The 16,196-nt window shown below is 41.8% G+C and overlaps 1 protein-coding gene across 5 annotated transcripts; it reads left to right on the forward strand.

Annotated features, from left to right (window-relative positions):
• Window positions 1-442: 442 nt before the first annotated feature.
• Window positions 443-16,148, forward strand: LOC6543940 (protein ECT2). Of its 5 annotated transcripts, XM_001971361.3 has the most exons (12): window positions 443-989; window positions 5,131-5,350; window positions 10,074-10,209; window positions 10,283-10,389; window positions 10,477-10,726; window positions 10,887-12,269; window positions 13,421-13,552; window positions 13,621-13,971; window positions 14,034-14,975; window positions 15,040-15,150; window positions 15,216-15,365; window positions 15,425-16,148. In XM_001971361.3, the coding sequence occupies exons 1-12, from the start codon at window positions 953-955 to the stop codon at window positions 15,551-15,553; spliced, it is 3,948 nt and encodes a 1,315-aa protein (XP_001971397.2). In that variant the 5' UTR covers window positions 443-952; the 3' UTR covers window positions 15,554-16,148. The 5 variants fall into 5 exon arrangements, with proteins under 5 accessions (XP_001971397.2, XP_015013705.1, XP_026832559.1 ...); XM_015158219.2 differs by lacking the exon at window positions 10,887-12,269 and having other exon boundaries at window positions 445-989; XM_026976758.1 differs by lacking the exons at window positions 443-989; window positions 10,887-12,269 and adding an exon at window positions 3,078-3,306.
• The last annotated feature ends 48 nt before the right edge of the window (window positions 16,149-16,196 follow it).

Consider the following 16,196-nt stretch of genomic DNA (forward strand, 5'->3'; position numbering starts at 1 on the left):
ATTTATCGATCAACTCGCTGCTGTCAGGCGGGAGTTCTTAAACAAATTAAGTACAAAAACAGTGGTTTTATGTAAAAACAAGTTACTTCCAACAGCTTATTGCGTACAGTCAATAAATGCATACATAGCATTAGGGACAACTTTTTTAATTGGTATGCAAAATATTATTTGACGCTTACACTGCATGGGGACACCGAATTAACTTCGAAGACTGAGGATTTTGTGTAAAAACGAGTCGTTTTTTTACATTACCAATTTTATTTATTAACAGACCAAAGACAAGTTAACCACAAGTTAATAACTTCTTATTGGTTGTTAATATGTTGCAGTTTCGAACTATATATTAGATCAAGCAGCTTAATTCAGCAATTTAAGAGTACAAGGAATGCCCTCAATGCTTTTGAAATCCCCATTCGAATGTGACCACAACTTCGCGCCGAATGATTCTGGTATTTTGCACACCACACTCGCTCGCATTTCTTGGCGCCCCAGCGACGGTCACACTGCGCGGCACGCCACAGCAAAAAAAAAATCGAAACGGACGCGTCTGGCCGTTGAGTTTTGATTTGTAATTCCGACGCGCAGCCGTTTAGCGCAATTCGTTTAAATTGTTGATCATTTTGTTGGTTAAATTGCTTAAGCAGGTACGCGGAATCGCAAACAAAAGGACGAAGAACCGGCAACGCTGCCTATGCGCGTCCGTGTGTATATGTGTGTGTGTGTGCGTGAGCCTATGCCCGCCGCTTTTTAATTAAATAATTTGTAACAAAAAGGAGAGAAGCAAACAAACATGGAAATGAAGCACGCTAAATGCATGAAAACAGCGTCCAGTTAATGAAAGTAAACGAATCGAGTACAAACGAATTATTTGTCTCCTTGTGCGTTCGTTTTATTGTGTTTCAAGTGTGTTGGTGTGTTTTTGTGTTCTTAAAAACGAAATAGCCGAAGATCCATGGAAATGGAGACCATTGAAGAGCAATCGAAGTGCGGTGAGTACCGAAAGAGGGCGGATGGCGGCTGACGCGGGGCGTGGCAGGTCCAAATGCTGCGCGAATCTTTAATTTTTCAATGTCGTCCAAAAAACAAACCTAGATGTGCTGTCGCAAAGGGGTTGGGGCGGGGTAAAACCACACTCGGGGCCAAAAGATCCTCATAAAAAATGTCGTTGGCAGCAAAATGCAAACAAAAAAAATAAATCGAATATAAGTACATTCTTATGTGTAGTTGTGAGACTAAAAAAGCAACGGCATCGCGTCGCTGATATTTTAATCTTATTTTCAGAATTTATTTCGGTGTAGGAAATATTTATCGCATAAATGCGAAATGCCTCCCTCTCTTCATCTTCATTTCCCCTCTCTCTCTCCCTCTCTTCGTCGGCACTGTACCGAGAGCCACCGCAACAACAACAACTGCGGCGCCCTAACTGTTGTGAGAGTAAAAGTAAAGGACAGGCAACAACAGTTTAAGCGATCAGTTCCTGTTGTCAGTGATGCGACATCAGCCGTTTTAGCCAGACAGTTGTAGCTAAAAAGAAAGTAGAGAAGAAATTCGGGATATTTATTTGTTTGTTATATGGAATTACCTAATTAAAGGTTGGAATAACCAATATAAATTAAAATATATATCTTGGACCACTAATGCGCAACAAATAGTTAAGATAACTTACTTTGCAAATTCTCTGATTTGAAATTCGTATTACATTTTTATTAAAATAATAAAAAATGTGTTTCTACGCAATTGAATTTGTTATATTTTCCATTCCAAGCCTACAATTTCCGCAACGAGAACATGTAACTGCAAATACCATACAATTTCATATCATATACAAAGGTTATTGCCTTAAAAAATACGTGTAAATATGTTGTATTGAAAGAATTTTTCCCATGCGCGGCATAAACAAATAAAGTTATCATTTAATGTATTTTGTGTTCGAAATCGAGGCGCAAATAAAGCATATATTAATTAAAAGTTTATGATTTGGTTGCGTTGCCTTTGATGTTGTTATTTAGCCTTTAAATGTACACATGTATGTAGATACCTTTGGAATCGTTTCCGCATGATAACTTTGTGAACTTTTCTGTCTGCTCTGATCTGTTACTTGCCCGGTACTTGCCAGGTAAGAAGATCTTATCCTGCTCGGCAGGCTCTTCGCTTCTTCTTCCTCCTCTTGTTGCACAGGATCCTTGATCCTTACTTTCCGGGTGATTTACCTACCGCGCCGCCCGCTTACCTCGTATTCCATTTACACATGTTGACAGGCCGCACATGCCTATATAGAACTATGACTATATAGCCTGTAGTCCGTGTTTTCCGTCCCTCAACGCTAATGGCATTTTACATGGGCCCCAGACCTTCGGAATCTGCTCTTCGTCTACGTCAAGGCTTCCGCGGGATACGTAATTTTATTACAAGATTTTTCTTTGATGACTGTCTGTGCTGTTTGACAAAATCCGCTACACAGCGAGAAATCTGTTGATTGCCATTTTTCGTAGCAGTATAATTATAATAGATATTTAATATGTTTTTCTAACTGTTGTTGCACTTTTCAAAACGTCTTTTGATTAAAATACGTTTTTTTGTTACAAAAAAATAATTTTTATTTTGAATTTCATTGTCACTTAAAAATTATATTAGGTCTAGGCCATATTTTCAAATATCAACTATTGTCATTATGGGTTAACCATGATTTGTCATGGGATATTTTTCGCTGCGTGGCTGACTGCCCAGAAACCCACACACAGCCCTCTATTTTCCCGATGGCTTTTCATTTCTCAGATGCCACTCAATTAGTTTTTCATCGTTTCTCTGGCAGGCAGCCAGCGAGGAAAAGCAGAAAATAAATAACAACAGCGGATTTTGCTCGGGCCAAAAAGGAAGGAAATTCCCGAATGGCGAAAAATGGTGGCCGCCACCTGTGTGTCTCAGCACTTCTCTCACGCTCTTACAATTTTTGCTTACCATTTTGCTTACCTTTTCCCCTGAACTCACTTACATACATACACTTCTTCTTCGAGCCGAGCCCACCACCTGTGGCTATGCAAAATGCGATTTCAGTTTCAGGACTTCCCTGAGCTCGTCTTGCATTTAGTTATGTTTTAGAGCCCGATCCTCGAGGACCCCTGTGCAAAATGTTGCACTTACCGCTGGTGCAGTTCAACTTTGGAAACCATTTGGGCAAAAAGAGCAGCAAAGTGGTCACGGTTCAGAGACAATCCGCCTCCTATTTCACATATGCCGCCGACGAGGAGGTCAAGCAAGCGAAGCTCCGACAGGCCGCCTTGTGTCAGGTGTACGAGGATTTTACAGGTATTCCAAGAGTCCCAGATAAACCCTTTCAGGTACTCAAGTACTCCTTTCCGAGGGTTGAATATGCGCAAACGCAAGAGGAACATATTCGCCAGAGGGAAACATAAGTAGGGTAAAGTCTTTCGTGAATCATCAATCCATCCAGACATTGAGAAACACCTGGGAAAGGTGCAGGAACAGAGTAAAACCTTTGTATTTCGGAAATAAATATATCACTTTCCAAGGAAAGCTATAAATGACGTGTTAGGATGATATTTATTTAAATGCCAGTCAATCAATTCGTGGAACTAATTATGCACATTAAACTTCAAAACATGGTTTGTTTAATAATGAAGAATGCATCAAAAGAGAAGTGTTCCCATAAAAATGATTCGCAGAATTACGAATATTAAAACAAGGAAATAAGTATGTCCTATGTGATATTTTTATCACCAGAAGTCTTTCAAACAAGGTTAATAAATCAAACAATTTTCCTCATATTCCTCATTGTGGACATTAATGTATTTTAATACCCATATCAATCTCCTAAAAATGCTGCATTCCCGTGTAGCACATTCCATATCACGGCTTTTATTGGATTCCACATTCCTGTGATATTCCAACCTTATAAACATTCTGTTAGTCCATAAATCCTACCGATTTCCATTAGGTAAATTGCATTGTTTATCGCTTCTTTTGGGAATGTGCATATCTGGAATATCTATTTGAAAATTCCGAGACGTCAGAGAGATGAGAATACGACACGAACTGTAGTTCTTCCACAGCAGTTTCCTGGACTTTGTTCAATTGCACAAGTGGCGAATGTCTCGCCAGATACAGATACAAATGTATATAGATGCAATTGGCATCGGTTACAGCTGCACAATTCTGGATAAAATTAATGCAACAAAGCCGCCGTCAGTGGTCTCGTCTTGTTCCATGTGTTGTGTCCATGTCGATTGGGGGTAAATGGTTTGCACTTGAAAACATTCTCTATCTCTAGTCCATTCCCATTCATTTCGCATACTCTACTTTCGTTGCTTGTCAAAAACTATGGCAATATCGAAGGTCGCTTTTGTTTTTTTTTTGTCGGCGGCTAAGAAATCGACACAATTAAAATTGTTGTCAACAGCTCGCAATTTGGCTGCTTAATGATCGACAGCGCATTGCTGCGGCTTTTGCTGACCAGGCCCCCATTCGCCATCCTCCATCCTCCATCTTCGATGTGTACATGTGTCCATCCTCAAGGGGTTCTATTTTGGTTAGTCGCTCTGCTCTGTTTCCTCCCATTTCTTTGTTTTATTTTGCACAATTTTGCCACGATCTTCTACCCTGACTCGCGCACTCAATTGCATAAACAAACAAATCCACAAAATAGCCATTAATCAAACAAAATCTTTTCTCCATTCTCCTGTAAACAGAAACGAGTTGAATGTTGTGTATGGGTCACTCGGATATCGCACTGTAATTAATTATGCTGCCAATAAAATATTTATTTTATTAGCAATTTGTTAAAGTTGATTTTGTTAGGAAACTTTCATAAATCAAAAATATTTTAGGTAAATAAAGGAGGAGGCAGAGAAATAGGATTTATTTTGGTTTAAGAATATTTTGTTGCATATTTTCAAATAAATAAATACTTATTGAACAAATTTGTGGTAAATAATATAAGACCTAATAGACAAACCCCTTTGCGATGCACACCTTAAACCGCATTTATTTGCTTGATTTACGTCTGACATGCACTTAACCCCATGCCATTGGCCATTTCTGATTTTTGAGAGCACACAATGCCTGTTTCTGATTTCTAATGACTTTTCCCCGACTTTTCGTTTCGCCCACCAGAGATGTCCATAACAACGCTGCCCGCGCGCATCTGCCTGGTGGGAGGCGTTGGCCAGGACGCGGACACGCTGCTGGCAGCCGAATCCTTTGGCCTGCCCATCGTTACGTCGGACACGGGTCTGGACATCCTCGGGGAGTCGTCCTCCGACTGGCGGACTTTCTACGTGCTGGACGACTTCGAGGGTGCCAGCTTCGAGGCGATACACAAGCAGAAGGAATGGTGAGTACTTACTGGGGGACTAGACCTAGTCACCGGCACTAATAATAACTTGGCCAAAAGCTGAGGAACAATGGGGCTGCTTAATTTAGACCAAATCTGTCACATGTGCCCAGCTGTCCGCCCCCACATCCTTCTCCCAATTGTTCAACCCACTTTTCTTTCTGGCTGTGAGATGCGCCAGTCAAGAGCCATTATCATCGCCATGCTGAGCCGCAGCAAATTGAGTTTGAAATCGAGACACACGCACGGGCATACTGCCTCCGCTCCAAGTGCCCCTGTGGATCCGAATCCACTCGTTTGGCCACCAGTTCCAAGATTGACAGCGTCAGCCATGCGCCAGATATACCACACGGCTCCTCAGCCCGGTTCCTTCCGATTCCATACCCTTCCTCGGGGTGTCAGCATTACTTGAATGTTCGAATTGGGTAAACAGAGTAGTTTTCCTCAAAACATTCCGAGTTGTTTACAATTTTGAATGTATTTCTTAGAAAGCTACGCATGCTCCATACCCATAAACTCATTTGAAATAATATCTTTCAGAAATGGCCTTAAATGCATTTTCAATTACATATGTGTACACCTGTGTGATCTTGTTCATGTAAACATTACTCGGTTACACATAAAATTATGTTTATTACTTGATTAATTTACACTAAGCAAAATCCGCTCTGAATTTATTTTCAAGTTCTAAACAAGAGTGATCTGTATTACGGCCAAAAAGGGCATATATTCAATTCGACTTGCCGCCGTAAGCTTGCAATCATCTTTCGCCTTCTACAAATTGTTGTCAAATTTGAAACTTGCGCAAATGTTTGTTCTTTTGCTCCATATATATAGATAAATTTGCTTCGGTTTGGTTGGTTGGATTGGTTGGGCTCTTGATTTTTTGCACGCTTGATTAATTTGCCTGCTGCGTAGTAATAGACACAACTCATCCCCATTTCATTTTGGTTAATATACAAATATATTTTTTTTGGGGCCCACCTCTGCCCTGTCTCATTAGTGATTAACCATAATTTTGCCATACTTTGGTTAGCGTGTATTTACGAGCTCTTTTTCGAAGGTCACCTAGTGCGTTAAAGTTGTTATGAATTCGGGGGGGTCGGTGGGCGTCTGTTTTCCGTTTCATGTTTTTCCAACACGCTCTGCTTGTAAGGAAAAGGAAAATAAAAAGAAAATGTTAAACGGGAAAAAGAGCCAAAAAGTGGTTTCTTCTCCCCCATTAAGAATTATAATTTATCATAGATTTTCATTCATGTTTCGGTTCTTTTTGTTATTGCAATTTGTATTTGGTTTTCATCGCTTTTTTTCTGCTCGCCAAAGGTGCGCATAGGTTGTTTTTCCTCTGTGCTAATTATATTTCATGTTTCACATTTTTTATTGTTGTATTCCATCTATAATTTTAATTGGTCTTAGCCTATAGAAAAACATAAACTGGTAGTAAATCTGAAATTTGTTTATCATCCGGTTTATTTGCAGCGTTAGTTGCTTATTTTTTAAATAAATATGCATTTTGTGAGTTTGTTTTTGTCAACTGATATGAATAAATCGTGACTATTAACTACACCTGTATTTAAGTTGGTCATTAAAAAGTATATTATCTATCAAATGCTTTTCTCTGTTTTTTCCTAGCTCATCCCAAAATATTTATAAAAATTGATATAGGATTATTCTGGTTATCGTCATTGATCATCAAATGATTTGACAATCGTACTTTATCGTACTTGTGATTATTTTTTGTGGTGTTTCGTACAATTTAATTGTAAATAGTACTAGTAAGATCGTACCTTTGTTGCACTATGGCAGTTCTGATTAGTAATACACAAAATTCATTGGGAAACAGGCGAATTTTAATGAGATATTCTCAGGAATCGCAGATAGGGGCACTTAAACGGCCAATTAACCTTGCCCAAAATGATGCCACAAAGATCTTGTTAATCGGTGTTCCCAGCATTGTCGATATGTGTGGATATATATTCTGAATCATAGGACCGATCCATTCGCATAATGGGGGAAGTCTCGAAGCAATTCATTGCCTATTTTGGGGACGTAGCGAGCTGCGAATGAATTGAATTTAAAAATGAAAACAAATAAAACGCTGGCATGACAATTTCAAATAGTATTTCTTCTAAAGAAATTGAAAATGAATCGTTTCTAATATTTTGGGGACTTCTCTTGGGAAGCGAAATCTCTGGTGCCATTGGCCAAGTTTCCTCTGAATAAAATTGAGGAGGAGGCATTGCGACAATCTCTTGGCGCCAAGAATCTATAGGAATTCGTGTATTTTCAGATCGAGCGATGTCAAATCAAGTCGAATGTGTTGAAAGAAGCATATGGGTAAAAAAAAAAACGGAAATTCTCTGCCATAAAAAAAATATAACAAATCGCAAAAAAAGATCCGAATTTATGCGTTTTATTGAGGCATTTATGTGATCTGCGCTCTGGAGTGTATACATATATTTAAATATTTATCGTATATCTGCGAGCGAGTATATAATTTAAAAGTTTTCATATGGCACTTTAATTGAGGCAGCACGAGAAGAGTCCGCGAACGACATGTCATTGACTGTTCTATAGTTTTGACCCTCGCAAAGTTCGAGTGCCCCGTGTTCAGTCAAAGATCGGCGCACTTTACAAAAGAATCGCCACTTCCCAGAGATGGCAGGTCATCCATTGGCGAGGCCAAAAGCCCCAGATCCCGCGATTCACTTCAATCCGATCATCCATCTCATCCATTTCATATATTGTTGTCGAGCACGCGCGTCGCATTTTTATGCTTTGACTAAGCATCAGCATTTTCCTGGGTTTTCCTCGGATCCCAATGAGAAAAATTTAATTGTTCTTTGGAATTTTATTTTGTTGATGCCTGGTTGCTTAAATATTTGGTTGACTCAACTCTCTTTGCATTTCACTTGTCTCGCTTGCTTTCCTTGTTTACTGTCGCCTCTATTTTCTTTCTGCACACAGAGAAATTAATGTAGAAAATAAGAATATGGATATAATATAGTAAAAAATAGTGGCTAAGGATGCATGTCTTATTTTGTAAAAGAAGACAAGAAATTGCGTCACATAAATATCATGAGAACGCATTTTGTTTATTATTTTTTGAAATTGAAAGAGGCTTATTAAAAAGCCTCCTAGAATCGATCATAAAATCGTTGTCTGTAGATCGCGTAGATCCCATTGAGAGTGATCCTTGCACTTCTTGTAGGGGAAATATAGGAAAATATCACGCCTGTATAGCATTTGCCACTTATGTGCCACATTAAGTGATGAGGAGAGAACAAGCTGAAAAGTGGGAAAACCGGGGAAAAGCGGGGCAGGAGCCAAGAGGGTGGACCGCCTGGCATGTCAGGCATTTTCTATTTCCATTCTCCATTCGCTCGCTGCGGTCCCATCGTTTATTCAATAATTTTCCCAAGCAACGAGGCTGGCAGTTGTGTTTGTTTAGTTGCCCGGATAGAATCATAAACTCTTGTCGCTCGGTTCCTCCGGCTAGATGTCTCAACTTATTCGTACTCTCGTTCTGCTGTTCTGAATCGTTCAGGCAAATTCGTTCCGTTTGCCCGCGACAAATATTTGAGCATATGTATATGGAAATGAAAATCGGCCTTTGTTGGTAAGGTTAACTGAACCTAACAGCCAGAAATGTGGGTGAAATGTGGATGCAAGTGAAAACTGATATGATAGCAACCTCGATAAAATAGAAGAAGTGAAAGTGAATCTGACAACAGGAAGTTAGCCTGAGAAAAGTCTGAGAAAGTGAGAGATCAAGTGAAAATGGAGTCAGGAAAGAAAACTACAAAAGGAAGATGGCAACTGTAAGTGCGAAACCTATTATCATAACTTCATAACATCAACGTTGATCTGTCTGAGAACTATGATAAATAAAATGCGTAATTTAAAAGCAAATACAGAGTGAACTACCTATATTTCAAATGATCCACTTTTCTAGCTTCAAGCATTCATATAATCTTTGGAATTCCTATAAAAAAAAGGTCTAAAAACAACATAAAACTTATTTATTGCTAATAATAGACTGCCTCATTCAAAAGTTTGAAATGGTTTTTTGAATAGAACTCTTTAGCAGGTTTGAGTTTTATCCATGCATATCTCTGCCCAGAGATTTCAATCCGAAGAATCATTCATAAATTTACCCGAAATCAAAAGCATTACTCAATGCACGCACCGCAAATTGGTTTCGATTCTTTCCCCCCACTCATAATTGTAATTGCGCCTTTATGAGCCACATAAATAAATAAGTGTACACATATAATGTATCATAAATACATCCCCCTACGCCCACTAGGTGCCTTTAAACAATGCTCGACATGTCAGCTTCCGCTCGATTGATTTGTTTATAAGAACTTCCGGCTTTGTGCCAGTTGCGATGCGGAATGGGTTGAGGATGGCTAACCAACAGCTGTCGATGTCCGGTTTGGTAAACAAAGGAGCCCTTAGTCTGATCGAATGGCTCTTCAGTCAAAGTTCAGTAAGGCGAAAAGCGCCGAGCAATCGCATTCATTTGTGTCCGGAATGCAATCGGGCAAGGAGGATACCGATACGCAACCGATTCGAAATGAATTATGGCAACTGCCACTGCCACTGCAAGTGCAAGTGCAACTACCAAGGTCAATTGGGGCATAAAAACCAGATTGCCTTGCATAACTCAAAAGTGTGCCACATAAATATTTAATTGCCTCTCCCTTTATATCACTTGCAGCATTCTGGGACCGCCGGCTTTGAAGTACGCGGCCGAGATGAAACAGACACTGGGCCAGAACTCGCGTCCCATTTACAATTACGCGATGCGCGGCGTGGTCACTTGTTTTACGGGCATACGCAAGAAGGATGAGCTGGTGAGTGGCTGCCTCCGATTGGGAGTCTTCCAACTAACTAATATTAATATGTAAAATCCTTTTTGGTTTGCAGACGAAGCTGGTTAATCTCATTCACTCGATGGGCGGCTGCATCAAGAAGGACCTGAACACAAAGACCACGCATTTGATTTGCAACCACAGTGGCGGCGAAAAGTACCAGTGAGTTCTTAATTGAATAAAACCATGCACACCACAAGGTTTTGAAGTTTCCTAAGAATCCTTACTAAAACTACTTTTGTTTTTTAGGTACGCCAAAACCTTTCGGTTAACCGTGGTTCGTCCTGCTTGGGTGTTTGCCGCATGGGCAGATCGTAATTCGCTGGAATTCGATGCCACGCAAGAGAATTTCACCAAGACGCATCGCCTGAAGGCATTCGAGGGTCAGAAGATTTGCTTCTTTGGATTCCCCGTGGAGGAGCATCAGCATATGGTGGATGTACTTTTGGAAAACGGAGGCGTTTGCGCCGAGCTCGATGATCCGGAGTGCTCGCACGTTGTAAGTCTGCTATGTCCATACTTAATGCCTAAATGCAAGCTTTTTGGGTAGTTTGGAATTTGTAGTTTGCATGCTGGATTTATTTATTGTACATGCTTTTTTCGCTGTTTCGAGCAGCTCATTTTCTTAGCCACAAAATCCTAATCCGTGTGTCTTCCAGGTGATGCCCAATACGGGCGCAGTATTTACAAGCACTAGCACTAGCACAGATACTAACCCAAGCACCCTAACTAACCCATCCGAATCCCAAATCCCAGGCAGTAGTAGTGCATCGCAGGCGGAGGAAGAAGAGCAGCGACAGGCTGAGGATTTTGAGCGTGCGGAAATCAAAATGATGGAACATTCCCGCACGGAAACGGACAAGGGAATGACATTAGACATTGACCAGGAGCAAAAAGAGAATCAAGGCATTGAAGACGAGGATGATATACACTTTGACGAACGCCTTTTTGTGGAGGCGGCCGATATTGGAAACCACGCAGAAGACCAATTGCCTGAATCTGATGAAGAAGACTTCGAGGAGGAGCAGAAACCACAGGGCGAGGTTCTTAAACCAGAGGTTCTAAACGAACAGCAGGACGAGGAAGAGGTCCAGGCCAGTACGCCAAAGACTAGTAAAATAAGGACTAGCTTAAAGGCAGCCACGCCTCTAAGTTCACCCGATATGGATGGTATTGCATTGGACTTTGAGAGCACCACCCAGAACATTTCCCCCATTTTAAAAGCTATTGACGAGTGCGACTTGGAGACAGATGATCTGCCGCCTTCGGAGAATGATCTGAAGCGCAAGAGGGAAAGCTTCGACAATGTGTCCCTAATGTCAGTGGATTCTTTTGCCCTGCCGGCGAGCACAAAGAAGCCCAAACTCATACGCACAGGATCTATATCGAGGACGCTTCGGCGATCTGTTAGCTTTGTTGCCGAACCATTGATGAAAACTTTACGACCACGCCGGAGTTCAGTAGCCGATGCATCAAGTTTCATTGGCAGCGAGGCAGCCGATAATTCCATCTGCTCACTGGCTTCCTCCATTAATTTAACCCTCAACGAGTCCATCCGAAAGCCAGTCAAGGAGAAGTTGCGCAGCTTTTGCGGAAGGATTACAAGAAGCAGCAGTCGCAGACTGGACAGAGGTGTCGATGGCACTCCGGAATGTACCACCCTATTGGACAGTGGCTTCAAGACGCCAAAAGCGCCCAAGCTCCGATCAACGGCCACGCCCAAAACAGCCAAGCGACTCTTCGGCCCCGTCTCCGGTGTCGTTTCCGCTCTGACCCTAACTAACCCATCCACACCCACCCTGAATTCCAATCCGAATCCTAATTGCACCGCCACTTTGGATGTCCACGATACCTCCTCCCACACAGTTGCCTTCTGTGCTGCTGCCGTCACGCCTGCAATGCCACCATCATCATCATCATCGTCATCTCCCACATTATCGACATCGATCGCAGTACATAGCTCGGTGCTAGTAATTAAGTCTCCCGAAGAGTCGACAACGAGGCGTCACAGCCCCGCTCACGTAGAAGAGCCCATGGCAATGGTACTTTTAAAATTAACTCCTGTTTGCTCCAAATGATCTTTCAAATGGAAAGGACACACTTTGAAACGGCAAAAGATCTAAAGTTTGAGGAAATTAACATGGGGTGTTTCCCCCATACTTAAAACATTTTGAATATATTTTTTTGGGCTTTTGTTTTTTATTATTCAGTGATCTTTACTCATTCGGTGATGCATTGTTATCATCTGGTCCACTCTCATTCATGTTTCTATTGTGTTGAATCAAATATGTTCGAGCATTTTTAACAGTTTTTCAGTTGCTGTGCGAAGCGATTTCCCTCAGTTCTCCCGCCAACCGCCATCCATTATCCAGCCTCCTTCCATCCCAAATGTTTTGTTAATTGTTATTTAATGGTTATGCCGTAGCTTAAGTCACAACTCATATAACATCTAATTTGGTGCGGTGCCTGGAATTTCTTCTGTAAATAACTTTGGTTTCCTATGGTCTACTCAATATTTTTCTGGCCAGCGCACAAAATACAAAAAAAGTGAAAACACAACCAAACAAAGCAGCACAATAAGTATTTGAATAACATTTATTTGCCACACACAAAACACACACCACCCCACACACTGGTTATCGACAGACTTTCGTTCAGCTTGAATAAATGTTAAAAATGCCAACTAGAAAACAGCGTAGATAAACAAATTGAAACAATAAATGGAGAAGAGAATAAAATCGAGCAAACCTTTACCCGTCTAGCACGAGCGATTCCCTCGCATTTGGGTGAATTATTATTATTTTCTTGATGGACTAACAAATATTTACACAAATGTTACTCGTACTTGGGGCAAAGCAATTTGCATTAATGTTCCGTAGCTTCACACTTTTGCCTCGTTTCGTTCGCCAAGATCTTTGCCGTTTCAAAGTGCTGCCAAAAATGTGCACTAAAAATGTTTTGTTTGGCCTTTTGCATTTGATGAATGTGTTCAAAATTTATTGTGCTTGCTGCTGCTGTGCCGAGCTATATCTATCTATATACCATCTATATAGACGCTTGATTGACTCCGTTTCGTATAATCTAAATTAGCCAGCAAACAAAACATTTTTTTGCGACCTAGCACATTCCGCATCTCTTTTACACAATAAACGATGGATCGCCCAAATTAATTGCCATGTTCTCTTCCGTTCAGGTGGTTGACGAGCACACGACTTTGACGAAGCCGGAGCCGAAGAATAATCACACGCATATCCTGAAATCAGACTGGTTCTGGTATACCATACAGAATGGCTATGCCAACGAGATGGACTATCTGTTTGGCGACGTAAGTAGATCACTATAAAATTGTTTACGAGCTGAAACTAACACTCGTTTATTTCCCACATACTTTAGTATTTGGATAGCATCACGAATACACCGAACACAGATCGTCGGGATTCTTTACCCATTAGCTTTAACAAAAGGAAACGCAAGCGCTTTTCGCAACGCATCCAACTGGAGGGCACTCCGTTGGGCTCTGGAAAACGACGCTCCTCCGTTTCGGATGCCGGTCTGCTGTCCGTATCAAATAGTTTATTCGATTGCACCACCAGTCCGGATAAACTGGAGTCGGATAAGTTGCTGCATGCCGAGCCGGAGGCGAGTGATGCCACACCAGCCAAGAAATCGATGCGCTTTAATCACTTTATGGACTTCTATACCACAGAGTCCAACTACGTGGGCATATTGGACACCATACTGAATGTAGGTTGAATAAATTCTTACCGATTCCGTTGTTTTATGTATTTTTTACTACTCCTCCACAGCTTTTCAAAAACAAATTGGAGGAGTTGGCCGAAACCAATGATCCGCTGCTCAATAAGTCCGAGATCAAGACGATCTTTGGCAACTTCCTGCCTATCCACGAGGTGCACCAGAGCATGCTGGAGCATCTGCGGAAGCTGCACGCCAACTGGCGGGAAGATTGTCTAATTGGAGACATTATCATTCAACACCGCGACGAGCTGATAAAGGCCTATCCACCGTACGTCAACTTCTTCGAGCAAATGAAGGAGCAATTGCAGTACTGCGATCGGGAATATCCGCGTTTCCACGCCTTTCTGAAGATCAATCAGACGAAACCGGAGTGCGGACGCCAGGGTCTACAGGATCTGATGATCCGTCCGGTTCAGCGATTGCCTAGTATCAGTCTGCTGCTAAATGATATCCTGAAACACACAACTAGTGGCAATGCGGATCACGGACGTTTGGAGGAGGCACTGAAGGCCATCAAGCAGGTGACACTGCACATCAACGAGGACAAAAGGCGGACCGAATCGCGCATGGCCATCTTCGATATATTCAACGATATCGAAGGGTGTCCGGCGCATTTAGTGAGTTCCAACCGCAGCTTTATCTTGAAGTGTGAGGTGAACGAACTCTCCGATTCGCTGAGCGGTCGTGGTGATAGCCTGGTTCTGTACCTGTTCTCTGATTCCATTGAGCTGTGCAAGCGGCGTTCTAAAGGATTTAACACCGCAAAATCGCCAAGCACAGCCAAGACGCATAAGCATCTCAAGCTGATATCGCTGAATACGATTCGGTTAGTGATCGACATCTCGGATAGTCCAAGGGCTTTTGGTTTGCTCTTGCGGGGCGATAAGGAGAAGCTCTATACGTTTACGATCAGTGACGAGGAGACGGATAAGTCGGTCTACGTCAAGAAATTGTGCAATCAGATTGCAGCCCATACCTGCCGTACTGATGCGGTAAGTGGGCTCTTCCTACACAGTTTAATATTCTGGAATTCATGTTCTTATTCTTGTATTGCAGGACAAACTCTTGATTTGCCGCACCTCCCAGGAACTGGAGGTGGACATAAGCGATGTGAACGTCAGCACGCTCAGCAAGGCCTTTAAACTTGCGGCAAAAACGCGACTCAAGGTGAGTCCTTAGAATGCTTTTACCTTTAAGTTTTTCTAATACTAAGTTTCCTTGCTTATTTTTAGGTGGGTCGTGCTTTCTCCTTCAACAAGACGCCCAACAAACTGAAACGGGCCGTGTCCACGATGATGACTTCGCCGTTTGGCAGCACCAACTCTCTCACGCCCGCCTCTCAATTGGCCCAGATGCGTTTGGCCAGCTGCACGAATATAAATGTGTGTACGCCTACAGAATCGAAATGAACAACAACTGATGAAGAATTATATTTTTGTAGGAGGTAGATGATGAGGACTGTGCAAGCATGCGAAGCAGTTCGCCGTCAACGCAATCCGAGATGCTAGTGGTACCGCCACTCTCGGTGCAACCGACGCGGAAAAACAAGGCCGTTGTGGGCCGCATTTAGAGCAGATGATGACTCCGCAGTCAATTTGTGTATTCCATTTTGGAAGTCTCTTTGGAGAGAGACTCGTTTGCAGTGCTATTCCTTGGGTGTGGGTGGCCCATGTCCGAGTGCATATTGCAAGCTTCGAATTCGTAATCTCAAATTATCACGCGTCCAATATTGTTTAGATTGTAAAATGTATTGTTAAGCTGCACCTGTCGATATGGAAGCTCGCGAATGTTGAAGCGTTCGCCCGAGCTATCGATTGCTCATGATTAACTTGTAAATAGTTCTCCATATGTGTACTCCCGTGCCCGAATAATTGTGTCGCGTCGCTAAATGTAACCAACTACTCATTGCAGTGACTAGGGATCGCATTCACGCACGCACCGAACGATCGATTCGAATGGGTTTCGGTCGCATGATCGCCACACCGCAACAAGCTGTGAATGTTTACTGAGTAAATTTTTTAAAACCCTATCTTACCATATTGATTATAACTCAACGATTTTGCTTGAGTAGGCAATTACGACCCTAAGTCGTAAGGCGTTCAGAGCATGATGATGTTTAAGTTAACATATGAACAATGATTAAAGAAAACCATTTTTAAATCCAAGCATTTCTTATACTTAATTTTGAAGCTGCAAAGTAGGCAACGAATTAC

This window comes from Drosophila erecta, unplaced genomic scaffold, assembly GCF_003286155.1.
Source record: "Drosophila erecta strain 14021-0224.00,06,07 unplaced genomic scaffold, DereRS2 tig00000021-arrow-pilon, whole genome shotgun sequence".
NCBI classification, from domain to species: domain Eukaryota; kingdom Metazoa; phylum Arthropoda; class Insecta; order Diptera; family Drosophilidae; genus Drosophila; species Drosophila erecta.

Excerpts from the sequence above, each read along its gene's own strand:
- LOC6543940 (XM_001971361.3), top strand. The coding sequence starts at position 953 with ATGGAAATGGAGACCATTGAAGAGCAATCGAAGTGCG. Across the intron at positions 13,553-13,620 it reads TGGACTATCTGTTTGGCGAC|TATTTGGATAGCATCACGAA; the intron begins GTAAGTAGATCA and ends CACATACTTTAG. Across the intron at positions 13,972-14,033 it reads TATTGGACACCATACTGAAT|CTTTTCAAAAACAAATTGGA; the intron begins GTAGGTTGAATA and ends ACTCCTCCACAG.